The sequence below is a fragment of the Micromys minutus genome (assembly GCF_963924665.1).
Source record: "Micromys minutus genome assembly, chromosome: 13".
In the NCBI taxonomy this organism is placed as follows: domain Eukaryota; kingdom Metazoa; phylum Chordata; class Mammalia; order Rodentia; family Muridae; genus Micromys; species Micromys minutus.
Window position 1 is genome coordinate 5,909,504 of NC_137982.1, and position 23,081 is coordinate 5,932,584.

At 47.5% G+C, this 23,081-nt stretch overlaps 1 protein-coding gene across 1 annotated transcript; it reads left to right on the forward strand.

Annotated features, from left to right (window-relative positions):
• The first annotated feature begins 6,724 nt into the window (after positions 1-6,724).
• URM1 (ubiquitin related modifier 1) lies at positions 6,725-22,178 on the forward strand. Its single transcript, XM_080927830.1, has 6 exons — positions 6,725-6,802; positions 11,701-11,771; positions 18,831-18,912; positions 20,808-20,856; positions 21,191-21,269; positions 21,587-22,178. The coding sequence occupies exons 1-5, from the start codon at positions 6,768-6,770 to the stop codon at positions 21,257-21,259; spliced, it is 306 nt and encodes a 101-aa protein (XP_080783956.1). The 5' UTR covers positions 6,725-6,767; the 3' UTR covers positions 21,260-21,269; positions 21,587-22,178.
• The last annotated feature ends 903 nt before the right edge of the window (positions 22,179-23,081 follow it).

Here is a 23,081-nt window from a genome sequence, read left to right on the forward strand (position 1 = left end):
TGCGAGAGGCGCCTCCCAGCCTCCCGGGGCGCGCGAGGGGGCTGGCGGGAAAACAAAGGGCGGCGGGCAGGGGGGAACTTGCGCCCTCGCCTCCGCCGGGCGACCTCTCTATTGTCTCTCTGGGAGCTTCAGAGAGGATGGAGGACTATGCCCTGGCTCGCAGGCTGGGGCCCCCGGACCCTCTACTGCGAGGGATACTAGGGGAAAGTTATTTGGTTGAGACTCTGGCCTTAAGTGAGAAGCAATGGGGAGGCGCAGGATCCCAAAGGCAAGACTCAGTTTTGTCATCTGAAAAATGGGAGGAAGATACAAAGTGTAGTCCGGCGGCTTTACGGCTAAGCACCGCAAAGCTCAGTAAACAAACACTCTTTGAGGGAACACAATGCCAACCTGTACTGTTTCTAACTGATGGGTTAAGCTTGGTTCTGGACGCAAAGTGGCAGTAGCAGCAGGCTCAATGCTGCCAGCCTGAGCTTCTGTTTCAGATGAAGCCTGAAAGATTTGTTTCCTCTGAAACAATTTTTTATTTTATGTATATACATGCTTTGCCTGCTCATGAAAGAGACTCCCATCAGGACCGCTGGGGTGATAGATGAGTATCTTCACACCCAGTTTATAGGTTCTAGGGATTGACCAACCCCAGAGCTTTGAGCTAGGCTAGCACGCTGAGTTGCATTCTCAAAATACTTTGTTTGTTCTTAATATTTTCTAATATTTTTATTTATCTTGAGAACTTAAGAGAGCATCGGGTTTCCTGGAGCTGGACTTCCAGGAGGTTGTGAGCCGCTATATGAGGGATGGTAATTGACCCAGGCCTCTAGAATAGCAACCAGCCGGTACTATCTGTTCATTCATTCATTTTATTTTATTATGTGCACTGGGGTTTTGCCTGCATGTGTGTTTGTGTGAGGACGTTGGATCCCCTAGGACTGGAGTTACAGACAGTCATGAGCTGCGGTGGAACCGAAACAGGACCCACATTAAGCCTCCATACCCCGTGACTCTCTTCCACAGATATATTCTTACACCCGCCTACCCCTCAGGCTGACTGGAGCCCCTCTGCTGACCAGGTCCTAACAGCCAACTGTTCCTACAGCTGTTGTCTATCAACCCTAACCCTTCCACATGAAAGGGACTGCAAAAAGCCAGTGAAGGGCTGCTCTCTGAAATCACCACTTGGGGCAAAGCAGCCATTAGGCCAGTCCCTCATACACTGCTAAATACAGCTTGCTTTAATCAGACAGTCCTGGAATTGGTCCTTCCCCTGGGTCTAACACTGCCATGTTGGGTGCTGGGGTCCTTTGGAAAAGTAGCCAGTGCTCTCTAGCCTTGGGGTTTTGTTGTTATTGTTGTTTTGTCCCCCCCCCCCTTTTTTTTTTTAGTTAGTCTCACTACTATATAGCCCTGACTATCTGACTAGCCTGGAACTAGCTATGTAGACCAAGCTGACCTAAAACTAACAGAGCTCCACATACCTCTGCTTCCTGAGTTTTGGGATTAAAAACATATGCCGCTTGGGCCCTGTTTCTTTTTAAAAGTTATTTTATTATTTTATGTGTATGGGTGTTTGGTCTGCGTGTATGTGCACAGTCCCTTTGGAAGCCAGAAAAGCAAGGGCATGAAATCCACGGAACCTGGAGTTGCAGGTGGTTGAAAGCCACCATGTGGATGGCTGGGAATCAACCCAGCTCTTCTAAAAGACCAGCTAGGGTTCTTAACCTTTGAGCCCAGCCCTAGCCCTGAATTATTGACTTATACTATAGAAAGTAGTTTCGGGACTGGTCGATATGAGAGAAATCTGGAGTTTACTAAAGGAAGATTTTTAGTGGCTGGAAAGATAGCCCAGTGGTCAAGAGTGCTTGCTGCCTTTTCAGAGGACCATTTGGTCCCTAATACCCATGTCTGGTGACTCCCGATAGCATGTAACTCCAGCTCCAGAGAATCCACCATCTTCTGTGTAGCCACATGATTATTCAAGAACACTCTGTTACATAGATAAATCTAAAAACAAAAACAGTATAAAGAAGGGCCAAGGAAGTAACTCAGTCTGTATGCCATTGCTAGGGAGGTAGAGACAGGCCACTCAGTCTACCCAATCCTCAAGCCCCCAGTCTCAGTGAAAGAACTCCTTGGAAGGGATGGGGGGGAACAAGGTTTGTTATTCCTCCTCGGAACTTCTCCCACTCCTCCCTCGGGGCTCCTCCCTTGGAACTCCTTCCACTCCTGACGGTTTTTTCTTATTTTCCTTAATATTTTTTTGTTTTATTTTATTTTGCCTGCATATATGTGTGTGTACCATGTATGTAGCGGGTGCCCATGGAGGTCAGAAGAGTAGGACTTCCTAGAACTGGAGTTTGGATGGTTGTGAATCATCATATGGGTGCTGGGAATTGAACCCGGTCCATTGGATGAGCAGCCAATGCAGCTACTGAGCTGTCTCTCTAGCCCCTCCTTAATAAGTCTTAGAAAGAAAGAAAAAAGAATGAAAGGAAGGAAGGAAGGAGGGCAAGCCAAGCTTAGTAGCTAGAGCAAGCCTTTAATCCCAGCACTTGGAAGCCACAGGCAGGTAGACATCTCTGTGAGTTTGAACTAACCTGGCCTATATAAATCTAAGTCAAGGCCAACCAGTGCTATAAAGTGAGACCCTGTCTCGAAAATAACAATTCAAATGGATAAGTCCTAGGGAATGGCACAGGCTAACCTTGTCTACACACACACTAGAAAGGAGTAGAGTAGGGATGTCGCTCAGCATTAGAACTCTTATCTAGTGTGCAGGAGACACTGCTTAATCCCAAACACCAACGTGAAAAAGTAACCAGAGTGGTTAGGCTTAGCATGATGGTCCAAACACCTGTAATCCCAGAAGAAAAAAGAATTCAAAAAATAGGACCTGGGGAGATGCTCAGAGGTGATTAGCACTGGCTGTTCTTCTAGAGGACTCTGGTTCCCAGCACCCACAAGGTAGCTCACAACTGTCTGAAACCCTATGTTCTAGGGATCCAACACCCTCACATGGATATACATTCAAGCAAAACACCAATGTGTAATGATAAATAAATAAATAAATAAATAAATAAATAAATAGAAATCATTAAAAAGAGAAGAAGAAAGTTTCCTGTTGGGAGTGTGAGGTACCTTTAGTAGCTGCTGCCCTTACTCTAGGGCCACAAGGCAGGAGCAGAGAAACCATCCCCACTAGTTGTCCTCTGACCTCCAAACAGGCAAAGGCATGCACAGGAACACATGTACACACACAAATACATGTATAAAAACATAATAATGAAAAGTAGAATAATATAAAAATCCATAAAAACTTTAACTTAATTTGAAACAAATATAACTTGTCTTCAGAGAAAGACACTTAAAAAAAAAAAAAAAAGGTATAATCCTAGCCAGGCCGTGGTGGCACACACCTTTAACCCCAGCACTCAGGACACAGAGACAGGTGGATCTCTGGAATGGAGGCCAGCCTGGTCTACATGGTAAATTTAAAGATAACCAGGTTATATAGAAAGACCTTTTCTCAAAAAGTAAAAGAGAAAACGAAAGAGAGAAAAAAATAGTGTTTGTGGGAACTTCCTGAATGAAAACCACATTTAATATTTTATTTCACATGTACTAGTGTTTTTCCTGCATGTAATGTATGCTTACATGTATGTATGTATAACATGTGAGTATATGGTGCCTGTGGAGGTCAAAAGAGAGCATCAGATCCCCTAGAGTTAGACAGTTGTGAGTCATGTTCCTGCTGGAAACCCTACATTTAATTTTTAAAAAAAATTTCAAACACAGGATTTTTTAGTGTAGCCCTGGCTGTCCTGGAACTCCATCTGAGACCAGGCTGGCCTCGAACCCTAACCCTAATCTCTTGAGATCTGTCTGCTTCTGCCTCCCAAATGCTGTCATTAGAAGTGTGTGTCAGTGTCAACATGCCCAGCCTTGTCTTCACTTTTGGCACAAGATCTCTGTAGGCCTGGTTGACCTGAAATTTGCATAGACCAAGCTAACACAGAATGCACAGACATGTATCTGCTTCTTCCTTCTGAGTGCTGAGGTTATAGGCACGAGCCACCATCATTCCTGGCAACATTTTTCATTCATTCATTCATTCCGTCACTTATTTATTTGGCTCTTGAGACAGGTTTTCTGTTTGATACCCAGGCTGGCCATGAACTCACTGAGATCTACCTGCCTTTGCCGCCTGAGCATCATTTTTTGTTTGTTTGTTTGTTTTTTTTTAAGATTTATTTATTTCATGTATGTGAATACACTGTAGCTGTCAGACACATCAGAAGGGGACATCGGATCTCATTACAGATGGTTGTGAGCCATCATGTGGTTGCTGGGAATTGAACTCAGGACCTGTGGAAGAGCAGTCAGTGCTCTTAACCGCCGAGCCATCTCTCCAGCCCCTGAGCATCATTTTTAACAAGAGTAGGATCCATGGTGTTACATTGGCGGCTTTCAAGTTATAGTGTTCAAAAGATGGCAAAGATTAAGTAAAACCCCAGAGTACTGACTCACACCTTCACCCCAGCGTTCAGAAGGCTAAAGTAACAACATTGACAAAGGTTCAAGGTGAGCTTGGGCTACTCTCAAAAACTACAAAGCAAAAGGTGTTTTGCTAAACTTTTTGTTGTTCTAGTTTGTTTTAAGACAGTGTCTCATTGTACCACAAACTGGCCTTGAACTCTTTTTTGGGGGGTGGGGGTTGCTTCTAGACATGTTATTTTTAAAATGAGACAAGTCTGCTTCTGCTTCCTGAGTGCTGGCATGAAGGCTTTTGCCATTCTACCTTTCCTCCCCCGTTTCTAGACATTATATCTCCTCCCTAATTTAGGGTTACCTAACACTTGTACCAAGTGCTCGGATTACAGGCACACAACAGCACAGCCATTGAGCTCTCATTGCTGTAGTTCAAACCAGGGCTTTGTGTATTCTAGGCAGGGAATTTGCCAACTGCTCCCAAAACCATGCACTTTAAACAGGATTTAGAACAGTCTCATCACTCCTCCACATGTTTTCAATAGCCTCCCTTCTCCCCTAGGCTCTACAAGACACGTATTGGCTCTGCCTTTTTGGTTTTTTTCAAAACAGGGTTTCTCTGTGTAGCCCTGGCTGTCCTGGAACTCGGTAGACTAGGCTGGCCTGGAAATTCAGAGGTCGGCCTGCCTCTGCCTCCTGACTGCTGGGATTAAAGCTGTCCACCGCCACAGCCCAGCCTCCTACCTACATTTTTAGCCTCACTTTTGGCCAAGCTCCCTGCTTTCCAATTTGCTCCCTTGATATTTCAGTTAGTTTGCAACCTATGCTCTTCTCATCTATACTTGGCTAACTCTAATATAAAGTTTAGAGCCCAGAGAGTTCACCCTGGTGTTTCTCATATATACACACCACTCGGTAGTGTGACCAAACTCATACCCTTGTGCAGGGGCAAGCACTGCACCATTGGGCTACATCTCGAGCTGACTTTTTTTTTAAATCTTTGTGGGGGAGGGGGATGTGGGTGTTTTCCTCAACCATCATTCTCCACCATATATTTAAAAAAAAAAGATTCATTTTTGCAGTGTACTGATTTTTGCCTTTTATATGTAACTGTAGTTACAGACAGTTGTGAGCTGCCATATGGATGCTGGGAACCAACCCTGGTTCCTCTAGAATAGTAGTTCTTAACCTCTGGGCTGTCTCTAGTCCACCATTTTATGTTTTGAGGCAGGGTCCTTCTTGAACTCAGAGCTTGCTCATCGGCTAGTGTAGCTTGCCAGCTTGCCGGGAGGAGGCCATCTTCACCTCCCCAGCACTGGTACTGCAGGTAGGCTACCATGTCCTTCCATCATTTCAAGGGTGTTAGGAATCTTATCTCGGATCCTTACTTTGACAGAAAGCACTTTACCAGATGAGCCATCTCCTCACCCTAATGTTTTCTTTCACAAATCTCTATAATACTGACTCTGAAACTTCAGAAAAATGTATTTCAGTTTAGGATTTCACGTGTTGTGAATGGTTGGTACATTATTTGATTACATTCGTCTCTGCTACACTGAGAGACCTAGAGACAGGAACTTCAGTTACACCTTTTATTACTGACTCTTCACAGGACCAAACAATCTGCCAGACACATTGTTAACTCAATAACCGCAGAGCAGAAGGCATACAAATCATCATCTGACACAGATGTTTGGATAGTAAGATGGCAGCTCTGGAGAGCGACAACTGGGTCAGAAATAAGAATTTGGAGACACCACGTATTATTCCCTTAAGCGATGTGTTAGGTTAAGGCAGGTTTTACAGGATTGTCTATGGGTTCTTTGTTGTTTTTGAGCCCCGGGTGTCCGGAATTCCCTATGTAGACTAGGATGCCCTTGCACTCACATAATCCACCTTCTCTGCCTTTTTGAAGGCTAGGATTAACGACCGGCACCACCACGCCTCGCTTGAAAACAGATTTGTAAACAATGAAAAATCAACAGTACGTGGCTCAAAATCGTGTCATCGGACGCTGATGAATTTCTTCCTCTTAGACTTCTTTCTTCAGGAAGTCGCTTCCTTCCTGCTCAGGTTTTTTGCCAGGTCTGCAAAAATAACCTAGACAATCAATTCCCCAGCCCACGGAGCCGGGACCAAGCTTTTTGGCCAATAGCTGAGGAGTAACGGATTCCCCCCCCCCCAGGTACCGCCTCTTCCGTTTACGCTACCTGGTGGCGACCGGAAATAAATGGGCGCTCCGGAAATCAAAAGGTGTGTCCTGCTAGTTTGGCTTCCTCAACATGGCGGCGCCCTTATGTGTGGAGGTGGAGTTCGGGTGAGTGAGAGCTAGGATACCGTGGGGATGGAGCGAAGCCGTAAGACCTGAAACTCCGGACCTCCCTCGGCCTGCCGAGGCTACTGTCGCTCTCCGAGAGCCGGGATAATCCCCGTTCTCCGTAGACGACGAGGCCGTGAGTCCAAGAATAGAGATGCACACAGGGGTAGGGAAATGTGTTTGTAGTCCCTCGCCTTAGCCTGTATTGTGTGGGACTCGGAGGCATTGATGGTGAGCATGCCGTCTTCTAGCATGTTTTACCAGGGCTATTCCGAGCCCGACCCACCTTGTCTGGCTTTTGAACTTCTAAGGGGAGCACTAGTCTCTCTGTTGAATAATCGTCAGTTCTGTCCTCAGGCAGCAATTCCCGCCTAGTTTCTTCCTAGAGGAAGATGTGGCCAAGACAGGACCCTTCTCTTTCTCAAACTTGGAGTTTTAATTAGATTTTAATCTCTTGCAAAGTTGTTTGTTGAATTACTTCTGCCGAGTCCAGAGGAGATACAGGGATAAATGAGATGCCTCGGAGGGAGCGACCAACCTTGGCAGTATATTATGCACACGATGAAAAGGTCCAGAATTGGGGTACACATCATTACTTGAAGGAACACAGGGGAAAGTGAAAGTCGTCTCAAATCACCATTTCGTTCTTCCAACACACAGAATGCCTGTTATGGTTTTAAAACCCGCAGAAGACAGACTTCTTGGAGTTGAGAACAGACAGAACTGAGGCTTCTAGAGATGGGTGGTTGGTTTCTAGAATCATGGAAAAGCTAGGTGTGTGTGTGTGTGTGTGTAGATGAATAAGCTAAGTTGAAATTAAGGGAAAATGCTATGGTAGAAGTGTGTGTCTCTCTCTCTGTGTGTGTGTGTGTGTGTGTGTGTGTGTGTGTGTGTGTGTAGATGAATAAGCTAAGTTGAAATGAAGGGAAAACACTATGGTAGAAATGTAAAATTCCTCCCAAATGCCTTTCTTCTCCTTGGATGTCCCCATTTCTTTCATGTTCCTCGCTGGGCAGTTCATTCACCAGTCATTTATTAAGTGCCTCCCAGTGAACCAGACACCAAGGATACAGAGATAAACAGCACTCTGTCTATTTCCTACAGTGTTCAGCATTTCTGTCCCTTGGGAGGGAGTAGTCTCATGAATATTAAATGCAGTTTAATTGATAATATTGTCTCGCTGCTTGGATCCAATTAGAACTACATTGTTTGGCCTTCTGACTGCTTTGCCTCTTCAAACCTTAGTCCCTCTTACATGGTACCCTCCCACTTCCCAGACTGGGGATAAGATTCCTTGACCAGTCTCAACGGAACTGAAAAGGAAGAAGCTACAGGTTCTTGGTGCCGCTGTCTATTCGTAGCCAATGTCTTTCATTCTCACTCAGTGAGGCATGGTGTTTACTCTGCAGAGATGTTTTCCTTTGCCAGATACTGTGCTAGCAACCGTAAGGAAGTCATAAAGTTAAACAAGGCCCTTGCCCTCAGAGTTTATAGACCTGTACAATTGCTTATTTTCTAGTCTCCACTGTCTTTGCCTCTAAGAGCAATATTGACCTTCAGCAAGACAGAACAACACTTTTCCCACCTGTGCTTCTCCTTCCATACCTCCCCAGATAAGCGACCCATCAGAATTATAGCTTCACAGGACTTCATGGCTCATGTCTGTTATCTCAACATTTGGAATGCAGGAGCAGTTGGATCTTTGTAATTTTGAGGCTAGGCTAGCTACATAGTAAGAGATCTTTCCATAAATAAGTATGTTTGCCAAACCCAGAAGCCTTCCTTCTGTCCTCCTATTTTGGCATTGTTTGGAGACAAGAGCTCCATAGCTCAGGCTGGCCTCAAGCTTTCTGTTTGTTGAGGCTGGCCTTGAACTCTTGGTTCCCCTGCCTCTTGAACACTGAGATTACAGGCATGTGTCACCCTACCAGTCATCTTACATGTTTTTACCTCTGATCTTTGATTGATTGTGTCATTTGACAGATAGGCTTCACCTTTTACTGTGAAGCTGAGAGGATTCAAAGGATCGATAACGCTCATCATTCTCTCCTCACTGGTCCTGGAAATCTAGAAACTGTTGTCTCTAAGCACTGGGCAGGCGGATCCTCTTGGTGCCACCAGCTCTGTTAGGTCCTTTAGAAGTAGTCTCATTTTTGTCTTTTTTTAAAGATTTATTTAATGTATATGAGTACACTGTAGCTGTCTTCAGACACACCAGAAGAGGGCATCAGATCCCATTACAGGTTGTGAGCCACCATGTGGTTGTTGGGAGTTGAACTCAGGACCTCTGAGAGAACAGTCAGTGCTCTTAACCACCGAGCCATCTTTCCAGCCCTCATCTTTGTCTTGTTAGGACTAATTCTGTCATCTTTGGGCATGCCTCCTAAACTGCTGTTATGGGGGGGGGGGGTGTTTTTCGAGACAGGGTTTCCCTGGCTGTCTTGGAACTCAGAGATCCACCTGTCTCAGCCTCCCAAGCACTGGGATTAAAAGTATGCACCACCACCTCTAGGTTTCTTTTGGTTTTTTTAACACTCGGTATTCAAGATGACCAATATCTCAAATTCAGTAGGTAGCAGAGGATGGCCCTTATATCTCCATCTCCGAAGTGCTGAGATTATAAGCATGTACCATCATGCCCAGTCTGCAGTGCTGGTGATGAAATCCAAGAGTTTCTGACAGCACAGCAAACACTCTACTAACTGAGCTACATTTCCCAGCACTATAGAGCATATTTTAAGGCCACACAGGATTGGAAGTATAGTGCAGGGGTTTCTAGGGTCTATTGTCTCAAGGCTGTAATGGCCTAGATGTGAGGCTCCCTTCCCAGGAGTTTGGAGGGGGAGGCTCGACACACTATTGAGAGCCAAGAATTAGGAGAAGTAGCCATATTCATCGATGTGGCAAATATGTTTTTTAAGATTCCTGCTGTATGCCAGGTCTTTATTTCATTTAGAGGCTATTTGTGTTCCATGAGGTAGCTGGAAAATAAACATAAATGGGTTGATTTGTTGGTAGTGGTGGCTAGTTAGTTAGTTGGTTGGTTGATTGGTTATTGAAGCAGGGTCTCATGCACCACAATCTAGCCATAAACTTACTGTGAAGCTGAAAATGTCCTTGAATTCTTGTGTCTCCTGCTTCTATTTCCCAAGAGGCAGAATTATAGGCATGTGATGCCATGACCAGCTTTTAGATAGATACATTTTTAAAGCTTACTAGAGATAGTAAGTAAGGTATATATAGACCTGTCACTGGTATTAGCAGATCATCACACCAGGAATTGAAAATTGAAAGAAGATGGAAGCATCTTGATTAAGTTTGAATGGCAAATCCTATAAAACAGAAGACACTTTGGCCTTAGGTCTCTGGGGTGCAAACAGCCTCATGTCTGCCTCCCTAAATCAGCCCTAAGGTTAGGTGTGCCTCTTCTCTCACTGCAGTTGTGCTGAGGGAAGTCCTAGCCTCGCCCTCAAGGCCTAGCCCGCAACAGTGACGGGTCACTCAAAGCCTCACTGTTTTGCTCTTCATCTGTTTGTAAGAGGAAAACCAGGCTTGGCCTCAGAGCCTGGCACTGCCAGGTTTAGCCACTCTTGATTATTTGCCTCTAGTTCCCACCCCTCTTTTCTGACCCTCAAGTCCTGAACCCCTTGCTTATCACCCTCCCCCAGCCCAGCTGCTGCATGTGCCAAGCCCTACCCAGCAGAAAATGAAGCTCTTGGATGGGGATAAATGGAGGTTCTGTGTGGCCTTGCAGCTGAAATGGCCCTGTGCACAGCCACAGATGGGCCTCTGCTCCCCCTCCACATTTCTGCATCAACAAAGCATGACCTTGTTTAGATGACAGTCGCCCATGTCTCCCCCATGACAATGTTTGCCTTGCCTTTGCCTCCTAGTGGGCTGCCTCAGGATATCTCTGTTCCCTGAGACTGGAAAAGGGTGGTGGGGTAGGAAACTTCACATCCATCAAAAATCTGTTAAGACCTTATCAGTTCAACAGCATATGAAGTCTGAGATGGGAATCAGTACTTACAAGAAGAAGTATGGGGCACTGAGGCCCTTCTGCCTACGTTGAAGTCCTGGCTTCTGAACTTGGCTTTGAGCATCTCTGCTATCTTGACTGTCCCTTGGCTAGGTGCTGGGACACAGAAAGGAAACAAACTCTGCCCTTGGGGGCCTTTAGAAAAAAACTCTGGTGTTACTTTACCTCAGCTTATCATCCTTTCCCAGCCCAGAGAACTGGGCTTCAGTGGGGTTCTCCACTCTGTCAAATGGAATTAACGATGTCTGTCTCCTCCCTCCCTCCCAGAGATGGCTAGAGAATGAAATGGGATGAGGAGCACCCTGTAACTGACAATGTGATATGAATGGCTGTTCTTAGTGTGAGCCCCAGTGGGCTCTCTGTGCCCCTATTGCTGTGTGCTCAGTAGTGCCATGGCAGTAAGCAGGAACAGGGCTATTTCCACTCTTATCTGACCAGAAATGCACAAGGTCTCCAGAGCACCCCAGAAGGTGCCTCAGCAACATTTGAAATAAGATCAAAGCTTTTAAAGGTGGGTAATGGCCAGGGGCTGACTGGCAGGCAGGGGTAGGTAGAGCCTAGTTTCCTTCTTGGGCTGGCAGTTCCAAAGCCTGTTTTTTACTGCTGTGTATTAAACTGCCTCAAGAAAGCAGAGGAGTAAAGGAGACTGTAAGCTTGGGGATTCTACTACTAGTTTAAATGGTTTCCATCCGCTTTACCACGGTAAAAAGGCATCTTGAGAGGCAGTCACTAGTTACTAGGCTGTTCTGAATCTTCGTTTTTGCATCTCCTCAGCTTTTACCAGCAGTCCTGTCCCCAGTTATGAGACTCATCTCCGTCCTATTAGCAGTAATGTAGCTTTCTTGTCCTTCCATTGTAGAGGTGGTGCAGAGCTCCTGTTTGATGGAGTAAAGAAGCATCAAGTCACCTTGCCCGGGCAAGAGGGACCCTGTGAGTATTGTATTTCCTGCTGCTCTCTGGGGCCACTGGGATGAGTGGTCTGTGGTCTAAGTGGAAATAGTTTGGGTTGCCGTAGCTGGTAACAAGGCAGAAAGACTGGAAAGCATGCTTTACCTTCCTTGCTGGGGCTGGCTACCTCTGTAAGAAGGGGTGGGAGGCTGATCTTCACAGAACGGCTGAACTGATGGCTCATCTGTTAGGAGCACTGGCTGCTCTTGTACAACTCAATGTAGTTCCCAGCACCCACACATCTGTAACTGTGGTTTCAGGGTTCAAGACACTCTTCTGATCTCCAGGGCACTGGGCATACATAAGGTGTACTGACAGGCACACAGGCAAGACACTCCTACAGCTAATGTGGTGATATACACCTAAGTTCCAGCACTGGGGAAGCAAAGGCAGGAAAGCAGGTGGATCTCTTAGTGTGGAGCTAACCTGGTCCACATAGAAAGTTCCAGGCTAGCCAGGGTACATAGTAAGACCTTGTTCTTCTCGTGGTTGTTGAGACAGGGTTTCTCTGTGTTACCCTGGCTGTCCAGGAACTCGCTCTGTAGACCAGACTAGTCTTGAACTCACAGAGATCTGCCAGCCTTTGTCTCCCGATCAGATCACTGAAATTAAAGGCATGTGCCACCACCACTTCCCAGCTTGAGACATTGCCTTCAAAAAACAGCAAAACAAACAAAAAGCCCACTAGTATATTTAAAATAAAAGAATCTTTAAAAAAACATGGTAACACATACCTTTTATCTCAGCAGTCAGTAGCAGAGACAGGAGGATCGCTGTGAGTTCAAGGATAGCTTAAAAAAAGAGGGCTCAGCAAAAAGGTGCTTGCTACCAAACCTGATAACCTGGTTTGACCCTCAGGACCTGTGTGGTAGAGAGACTCCCTCCCTTGGGTTATTCTTTGCCCTCCATTGGTAAATCATGGCACACACATATGCACATATTCATGATTAAAAAAGGATGCCGTGGATGGTGGTGGTGCACACCTTTAATCCCAGCACTTGGAGGCAGCAGCAGACAGATATCTGTGAGTTCAAGACTAGCCTGGTCTACAGAGTGAATTCTAGGACAGTCAGGGCTACACAAAGAAAACTTGTCATGGAAAACCAAAAAAGAAAAGTAAGAAAGAAAATATGGTAAGTTAAAAACAAGCTTTGGAGCTGGAACGTGGCTCAGTGGTGCAGGGATTGCCCACCGTGCACAGTGCACACCTCAGGAAGAACGGGGTGGGGGAGTGCCAAAATAAGAGAGGAGGTTTTCTGTTGATTATTTAAAGGACTCAGTAGGTAACCTTTCCTGAATAGGTGCATGCTGAGCACCTCTTTGATGGAAAACCACATCCAGTAAGACCGGCTTGAACAAGAAAAGCCTGTCCCTATCTTCATTATGTTTTTCAGTCCTTGTTTTCAAATCTGTGGTTGTTGGTAATAAAGAGTTCACCTTCGCGGGACTGCCTGTGTGGCTTACTATGACCTGAAGAACACACTGATGGTGTTGAGCTGGGACAGAAAGTTGCCAGAGTTAAATGTCAGGGTATCAGGATTGTGTGTCCCTGTTAGAGAAGACCCACATAATAAAGGTGACTGCAGTCTGATCGCCACGTAGTCTTGGTGGCCTTGAGAGGAAGCAAGAGATTCTCAGAGGAAGCCTCAGAAAACTCTACCCCAAAGCATGTTAGAAGTTTATTAATACCAGGCCATGCGTCACCTTTAATCCCCGCACTCAGGAAGCAGAGGCAGCTGGATCTGAACTCAAGGCCAGCCCGACCTACATAGTTCCAGGATGGCCAGAGCTGCATAGGGAGACCGTCTCAAAAACAAAACAACAACAAAAAGGAGTGTTTTGTTAGCAGTGGGTTTCTCTGTGTAGTCCTGGCTGTCTTGGAAGTCACTAAAGTCAGAGACTTACCTGCCTCTGCCTCCAAGTGCTGGGGTTAAAGGCGTGCGATGTCTAGCTAAAAGAGAAGTTTATTAAAATACCAGTTTGGGCTGCAGATGTAAGTTAGTTGAGGTTTGCCTAGCATGCACAAAGCCCTTTGTCCCATCTGAGCACTAAGTAAATCAGGGCTACAACTATGGGGGTGGGGGCAGCAGTACAAACAGAAGTTGAAAGTTAGAGTGACCTGGAAGCCAGCCTTGGGCCACATAAGAGATTATATCCAAAATAAATACCACAAGCTGTGGTTTATTTCCTTTTACGTTTGCAAAATTACCCACATTTTCACAGTTCCCTCACCATGTCTCTCACTAAATACTCAGCAAGTGGTGCTTGAGCAGTGATCATGTTCCCCTGCACGATGCTGGAGGTGTCTGAAGCCTTCTTTGCTCTAGTTCCTGCTCTTCGCTGACCTAGGAGGTACCCGCCTTTTCTACTGGTTGATTACTTGATTCACTGACTGATTGACACAGAAGCATTCTCTATGTAGCCCAGGCTGACCCTTTTCCTTTGCTGAACCATCACAGCCGACTCCACTCCTGCTCCAGCCATGTTAAGGGTAGCTAGCAAGGGAGGGCAGGAGCTGAGCAGCAGTTCCTGGGCGTTTTAAACTGCTTAGCATGCATTTCACAGCCTCTCTGGGGCCAGCTGTTCCTTTCTCTGCTCTCCAGGCCTGTTTGCTGATCCCTTTCCTACCTCCCTCCTCTCCCCTCCCTTCCCAGTCCCTGTGCAAAATTGCTTTTGAAAAGATCCACTTTCTGCTTAATTAAACAATGAGGAGCGTCCCCTCACACATCTGTAAACCTCCTTCTGAGGCCAGTTTAGCCCACAAACTGCTCCATTCTTACCCCCATTCACTTGTAAATGGAGCCTCTGAGGTTCCCTCCACCCCTCTTCTCTTTCATTCCTCCCATGCCAGCTCTTTCTTCTCCTTTAGCTCAGGCCTGGGGTGGGAATCCTTAGAAGAGCTCTCTCTGCCTTGGAGCCCAACCTTCCTTATACTTGGTAGGGAAGGGACTTAGGATGAGATTTAGAGGTCCAGGTGGAAGTGAGAAAACACTTTTGTCGGCATGGGTCCGGTGCTCCAGCAGGCCCAGTGGACAGGAGTGGCCGAAGACAGATGTCTACTTGGGAGAGAGCAGTTTAAATGGAGCAGCCCTGTCCCTGTGTTCACAGAGGCTGGTTAGGATGGTTCACTGTCAGGGTTGAATCTCTTCAGCTCTGAGGGGCTGGAATTGACACTCTTGTGTTGGGACATTTAAATACAGTTCCTTATGTTGTGTTCCCAACCCTATTTCCCAACTGTAATTTTGCTGCTGTTGCTGTTATGAATTGTAATCTAGATGTCTGCTATGCAGGATATCGCTATGCTGCCTCAAGGGCGTCATGACCTACAGATTGAGAGCCACTGCTCTAAGGGGCCCTGCCAGTGTGGGCTGTCAGTATCTCCTAAGCAAGGAAGCTTCATGGAAGCAAAAGACTCTGGCAGGAGGTTTCTTATTTTATCATACAAGGTTACCCAAGACCAGTTTTATACAAGTATATAATAGACTTTGAGTATGTTCCTTCTTTTTTGTGACCCCCCACTAAGTCTTTTGAGGTAGGGTTTCCTGGAACCTAGGCTGGCCCGTACTTGCTGTATAGCCCGGAATGACCTGATCCTCCTGCTCACAAGTACTGGGATTACTGGCTTTCACCACCAAGTCTAGCCTAGTGAGAGGTTTCATACTTGTTCTCTGAGATGGGCATACTATGGTTTCTACACCCCCGCCACCTTTAGGTCTGAGCTCTGGCCGTGCAGAGGATGAGGAATCAAGTCACTTGAGTACACAGCTGGAGTGTGTCTATGTTGTGTGTTTGATGCTGATGTCCTGCTGCTAGCATTTTGCCTTAATCCTCACAGCCAGCTTTGGAATGTTGATTATTATCCACATTTGTCAGGATAAAGATATCAATATGTTGAAGTAAAGTGATTTCTTGCCTGAGACTATCTACTATCTAGCCCCAGGGACTGCAGTTGCAAGTGATTGGGAACTCCATGTTAGTGCTGGGAGTCAGCTGTCTCCTAACCACTGACCTGTCTTTCCAGATCCACTTTTTTTTTTTCCAAAATGCTCACAATTTTATTTTTGTATATTTATGGGTATTCATGAAAGGAGAGGGTGTGTGCCTGCCTGAGAAGACCAGAAATGAGTATTAGATCCTTGTGCTGTGTATGAAGGTGACGGTGAGCACTCGTCCTTTGGAAGAACAGCAAGCTCAGAACTGCGAGCCATCTCCAGCTGAGTAACAGCTCAGTCTTACATCTTTTTCTTTCTTTTTCCCTTTTTAAGGAAAGGTGAGGCTCTTGAGACTTCCTTTTCTGGGGTTGTTTAACTAGGAATGAACGGAGTGCCAACTCCAAACTAAAAGTGGCAGGCATGGTGATGCATACCTGTAATTCCCGGACTTAGGTGGAAGCCCAGGATTGGGAGTTGCTGACTACATAGTAAGTTCAGGTAGACAGTTAAGACTGTCCAGTTCCAATTCTGTGCTCTTCACCTTCTCCCCTCCCGCTGGCATCAAGGAGTAGAGTTGGGGCAGCAGCCTCCGGAGCCTCAGCCTTCACTCTGGGAAGAGTGGTGAGAGTACCATGTCTTCTCACAGAGAAGCATGGAGACAGTGGGCCAGGGAGTGCACAGCTCACCAGAACTTGTGGGGCTCAGGAGGAGGGAGCAACCTCATCCAGGGCAGGCCTTCTTCCCAGGACCTCTAATGCTGCTCCTCCTGCCTTCTCCATTCTGCTGTCTTGAACCTGCCAGTTGCAGGTGCCTCAGATCTTTCCATATGTGCTTTCTGTCCAGAAAGCATCCCCACCCTTCAAGCCCAAGCTTCACGGTTAGTGCTGTTGGAAAGGCCTTTCCATGAAGCGATGTCTGCTATTTCTGCTGCCCTCGTTCATGAGGAAAGCTCTACATCCATCTTGCTGGCCCCATCGTGCTTGCCTGACACAGGGTAGTTGCTCAATAAATGTTTTTCTTGTGAATGGTAGCCCCAGGGGAGAGACCATAGGAAGGAAGGCAGGCGGAAGGTGAAAGTAAGGTTCTCTACTCCTATCTATTCCAGAGGCACCTCAAGCCACCGTCTCTGACTGCTTAACCCTTCCTCCTCCCTTGGGCACCTTTGGAAGCCAACCATCTGGCTTGGGGCCTATTTGCATATTGTCTGGGCCTCAGCAAGCCAAGCAAGATGTCCCTGGGGGTATGTTTTAGGCCAGTCTGAGTGTCCCTTGCAGCCTGAGAAGGGAGCCATGAGTTCCACCCCTCCCCACCCCCAAATCCAGGCACAGGGACAATACAGACAGCTGTGATACAGCAGCCTCACCATGGTAACAAGCTATCAAAAATGTGGGCGGGCTTGGAGGGGGAGCAGGCAAAAGGGGAGGGAGTAACCTCAGCAAATAGGAGCATCATGATAAATGAGCCAGCACTGGGCAGCAGACTCATCCCCCAGCCCACCCCTCTGGGAGTCCATGACAGTGTCATCAAGTGGATGACCCTGACGTGACCACTAGCCTTCCCCCATTTCCGAGCTGTCTAGACTGGATCAGAAGCACCCTCTCTTTGGAGGGAGCCAGTGCTTGTCCCCAAAAAGAATCCTGGACTGTCAGATATAACCTGTGGTCATTGGGCAAACCTCTTCCCAGTTCTTCCTGTGTCTAAACATGCAGGCACAACTCTGGCTGCTGAGGCTGGCTGAGGCTGGCTAATGGATGTGTCAGACTCCAGTGATTCTATCGAACAGCCATAAGATGTATGGGCTGGCGGTTCACCAGACAGTACCAAGATGGAGGCCAAGGAGATTCAGGGCCAAGGGGAAGCCTCTGCAACCTGGGCCTTGGGGAAGAGCCCAGGAGTCCAAGTACAGCTTAAGGGAGGCAACACCTTCCCTCCTTGCCTAGAAAACTACACATTTTCATTGTTTAAAGGGAATTTTAAATTGTGAGATGACAGTTTTAGTTCATGAACACTATCTGTTGCCCTGTGGGATATTTGTGTCCAGCAAAAAAGTCCCCACTTCACCTTTCCACTCCTGGCCCTACCCAAGACTAGACTTGCATATGCATTTTCCCTGTGTGCTAGCAGTCTTTTATCCCAAGACTTTGGGATCTAGTCAGGACTCCTTAGGCCATACTCACCTTGCTTCAGCTTAGCCTCAAGGCTTTGTCTCAGGCAGTAGCCCTCCTTAAGACATTTACTCAGGAGAGCCCCCCTAGGGCTTCCTAAATGCTACTTGTTTCTCTGGGATCTTCTTTGTCACATTACCCCAAGAGCCTCAGGAACAACCTGAGTAAAGAAGGTGGTAGAGGTGCTGGGGGGGGGGGGGGCGCTTGTGGATGCAGGCCAGCCCCAGTTTGTTATAGGCTGGTCCCCCTGCTCCTAGGAACGGACAGATAACCCAGGAGACCACTGCCTCCACATGCTGCACAGAGACTGGTGGCCATCTCATAGGAGGCAGCTCTGGGTGGCAGCAGATCAAGAGAGGCCCTTGCAGCCCAGAACCTCTAGTCTTGTCAAGGTGGCTACCCCCTCCCCCCCAGGGCTCTGCAAAAGTGATTTGTCAGTGTCTGCCTGGTGAGGAGCCTTCTCTCCCTCTGCTAGAGGAAATTAACTGATGATATCAGCTTCGCGATTGTTTTTCTCCCTTACAAAGGGAGATATATGCAGACCCTGCTTGTGAGCAAAGCTGAGGCCGCCCCAGCCGGACTGTCGAGAGAGATAAAGGTGGCAGTCTTTGATGCCCTCTAAGCAGCCTTGTTGAGGTAGCATCATCCCAGCTCTGTCCCCAAGTTTCTTTTTCTTTTTTCTTTTTAATTATGTGTATATACATGTGGGTGTGTGCATGATTAGTTTAGAAGAAGGTATTTGATCCCAGATTGGAAGCATATGTGGTCGTGGGCCACCCAGTGTGGGGGCTGGGAACTGAACTTTAGTCTCTGACAGGTCACCAGCCTCTCCTAATAAGGTTTCTGGGCCCTGGGAACCCCATGTTCACTCTATTGCCAGGCACTGCTTTGGGGCCTAGAAATGAGTTGGGTTTGACATTAGTTTGTTCTGTACCTCTCTCTAGGGGATATACGGAACCTCCTTATCTGGATCAAGAAGAACTTGCTAAAAGAGCGGCCAGAGCTGTTCATCCAGGGAGACAGTGTGTGAGTTCCCGTCCCCCGTCCTTGAGCAGGGCAGAGGGAGGGAAAGCTGTCTAAGTTCACATCCCAGGCTTCTGAATGTCTCATCCCCCTGAATCCTCTGGCCCATATTTTCTTGAACTCTGAAGATAGAGCTGTGCTCAGGTCTGTTTCTGTTTGTCTCACTACCACATTAGGCTGATTGAGGCTCTTAAACACCCATAATCCCAGCATTTGGGAGGCAGAGGCAGGCAGGTCTCTTGAGTTGAGGTGAGCCCGATCTACAGAGTGAGTTTCAGGACAGCCAGGACTATACATAAAGAAATATGTCTACAGTCTTGAAAAATAAAACAAAGCAAACAAACAAACAAAAAACATGAAGGAGCTTGGTAAAATTTCCCCAAAACATGAATTATGCTTCTTATTACCACAGACTTGATACACACAGAGGTCTGGGGGAGTTACTTTGCATCTCTGGGTCGCACTTACCCTCTGTATAGAAAAATATTAAGCCATGCTGCCCGAGAGCTCCCCCTCATCCTGGTAACAACAGACGCTCTTCAATAGTGCTCTCTGGTGCTGGATGCTGCCACTTGTGGCTGCTTGAACCCTCTAAAGTTGGCCAGAGTGACTGAGAAACTAAGTGCTCCATTTTAACAGTGTGGTGGCACACACCTTTAATCCCAACTCTTGGTAGGTAGAGGCAGGTGGATCTCTGTGAATTTTAGGCCAGTCTGGTCTACAGAGTGAGTTGCAGGTCAGCCAGGGCTAACAGAAATCCTGTCTTGAAAAATAACTATCAAACAAACAAACAGAAAACTTGTCTCAATAACACAAAACAAAAAGGTCAGGTGGAAGGATTGCTATGGGTTTGAAGACAATCTGGGGACATAGCAAGACCCTGTCTTACAAATCAAACACACAGGCTGGAGAGGAGGCTGAGGTTAAGAGCTTATGCTGGTTCTCCAGGGACCAGAGTTCGATTCCCAGCACCCACATCAGGTAGCTCTCAGCTGCCTCAGCATCCTATCACTTCACCTCTAGCTCCCACTCCTCAGCTTCTGCTGTGCCTGCACTCACCTATAGAGAATCAAAAGTTAAATGCCATGCAGAACACTCCAGTTTCGTTCTTTGTCATTGAAATAGGTACATGTGGTCAGTAGGGTCAGTGTGAGGCATCACAAAGACAAGGTCCCCAGTCACTGCATACCCACTCAGACACAGAGAGCTTCCCCATCCCAACCTGCTAATGAAGGTCCAAGCTCCTCATGGCAAGTCATTTCACTTGTAAACAAGGATGGTCTTCTGTGTAAAGGGGAGCCACAAGACTGTGACTCTCATCTGCCTTCAAGCATGGGCCTCCTATGGCCCAGGACTGCTCCAGTCTCCAGTTTCTTGCACAGCAGTCCTGGAAGCCACCTGCAAGGACATCAGTGCTCCCTGGACCACTGCCAGGAGGAACCAGGACTGACTCAAGCTTAGTTCTCTCCAGGAGGGACATCGAAGCCCTTTCTGGCAGGGCCTAGGAGATTAAGATTAGACACTGAGTAAAAGTAGTTCCCCTCGAAGGTTACTTAAGACAGTGGCAAGCAAGCCCTGGGAACCATTTTGTTGTACCCTCAACAGATTGTGGGGCAGACTTTATTATCATTAGCCCTGTCTTCACATGAAGGAAGCCAGTGCTCGGAGAGGTACAATCAATGCCTTCCCAGAAGTCTGGGCGGTAGCTGATACTGACCTTTGCTCATTTTCTTTAAGATACAGTTCAGATCGTGATTATCTGACCTGGTTTCCTGACTATGTAGACTGGCTTCTACTTTTTGGGAAATCGGGAGGGAAGGTTTCCCCACATTCCAGTACCCCACAGACTGAGCCTCCTACCTTCTACTTCCTGCTCCTCACTACCCTCTTTCCCACAGGCGGCCAGGAATCCTGGTGCTGATTAATGATGCCGACTGGGAACTGCTGGTCAGTATTTCCAGTGACACACTGCCCCAGCCCTTGCCTTCCCTTCTCCAGTGGGAAACCCTGGGCTTCTGCCAGGGCTGGGTATCTCTGTCTCATTTATGCCCCCTCCCACCCTCAAATGAGCCTGTTCCTGTATTCTGTCTCAAATGAGGAGGGAGGAAAACTGGGAGCTCACCCCTCCTAGAAATTTGAAAGTTGGTGTGTAGGCTCTCCATTTTTCTGGTGAGGGTTTTCTTTCTTTCTTAGAGCACCCACCTTTCTCCTCTGTGTCCCAGTACCTAACAATAACCTGGACCATGTTCTGATGGTCCCTGCCCCTTTCTTCCTGACCCAGGGGGAGCTGGACTACCAGCTGCAGGACCAGGACAGCATCCTCTTCATCTCTACACTGCACGGCGGCTGAGGCCTTCTCAGTGAGTCCAAGCACCTTTGCAAGGGGGACGTAGGACAACCAGAGCACCCCTTCGATCTGCTTCCAGGTCCTCAGTCCCCCTTGGCTGCCTCCTTCCCTGCTGTACCCCTGAGCTTCCTCCGTCTAGGCAGGGAAAAGAGGCCAGGTGCTAAAAATGAGCCTTTCTGGGCAAGGCACGTGAGCAGGGAGGGAGAGCAGCCGCCTGAGCCAGCACTCCTCCCAGCAGCTGAGCTGGGGGAGGGTGCTCCTGTGCTGTGTCAGGAGTGGATGGGGCTCTATACCCAGGTGACACAGCTGCTTGTCACTCCTGTGTCTTAGTGTATCTAAGCACCGAGAGGTTGCCTGGAAGGCACTCCAGTTCCTGAGACATTTTCGTGGGAAGATGGATGGACTGGAGTAACTGATGAGAAGCTCCTCCCTTGCCAAAGATTAGAGGGGCCTCCGCCTCAGTTTCCCCATCTGGACACAGAGAGCTCTGCTTGTCCCCCACTGATGTCATTATAGAACCCCAGCTGGGGTCCCCTATTCAGTGCCCCCCTCCCTCCCCTCCACCCAGCAGCTGCTCTCCTAGTCATACCCCTCCTCCTGTTCCCCATCCCCAGCCCTTGACCCTGGCTGGCCTCCCCCCCACCACATAGGCCACCAGATGGGCTCCTGAGACACTCTCCAGGCTGCCTACAACTCATTCTGTTGCTGGTGGAGAATGGAGGGAAGTAGCCTAACCTTAGGCAGAGGGGGCGGGGCCTCAGCATGTATAACTCCAGGCTTCCTGAAACAAGCAGAATTTGGGTGTGCAACACCTAGTAAACGGAAGGCTGTGCACCCCCCCCCCCCATCCCTTCTGGAACTCTGTAGACTTTGTGCCTGCAACAGCTGGCCTTGGGCAAATAAAAGACTAGTTTGTTTACTAGCCTTGCTTCATCCTTAGAAACTGGTGGTACCCTGTATTCTTCAGATCTATCGTCTCTAATACAAATTCCCACCCTGTTCTGAGCCAAGGGCTCAGAGATGGCCTTCACCTAAAAGGTAAAAACATGAACTGTTCCAAAGAGAGGGTGGATCAGTAGGACCATCTGGGTGGGGAAGGAAGTGTAAACCCATAATGGTCAGCCCAGAACCTAAGCCAGATATTCTCATCAACCAGTTCAGTTAGGCTTTGTTCTGCCAACTGCAGTCAGCAGTCCCAGAACCCAGAAGAGGGGTGGCCTAAGTAAGACTACTGAGCCTCATGACTTCCGCAACACACAGAAAAAGCTTCATCTGACCCAAATGTTGCTTTTCACTAAATGTCAGTAAGGTAGTCCTTCACCTTGCATGTAGGTGAGAGTGTCTAACAGTGTGGGTCAGTGTTGAGGCGTGGAGAACAGCAGACTCATGGAGAATGGCCCCTGCTTGGTTAGCTGTTCCCAGGCACAGCAGACCCTTGAGCTTATGTGGGCAGGAACAGCCAGCCAGTGCTGAGTCCAAGTGCAGTTGAGGGTGTGCTGAGGTCAAGCCGTGTCATAGTTTTCTCACTATGACATTTTTAGATGGTCAGCCTGTCCTGGTTCCTATTCAGATACTGGACATAAGTGCTGGGATGCCTTCTGTAGCTGCTGGGTGGAAGATTGTGGGGTAGGGACTTTCTTGCTTTTATGGTACCCCAGTTAATGCTTAGCATTTAGGAGGATGGGCTAAGGAAATCAAATCAGCTTCCTCTATGGGGTGCCAATGGCGTTGTGCAAATTGGCCAGAGCCCATTCACCCTAATTTGCTCAGGTCTTAGTTTCTAGCAGAAAGGGGTCAGAGACAGGTGACTCACTAAGTCCCATCA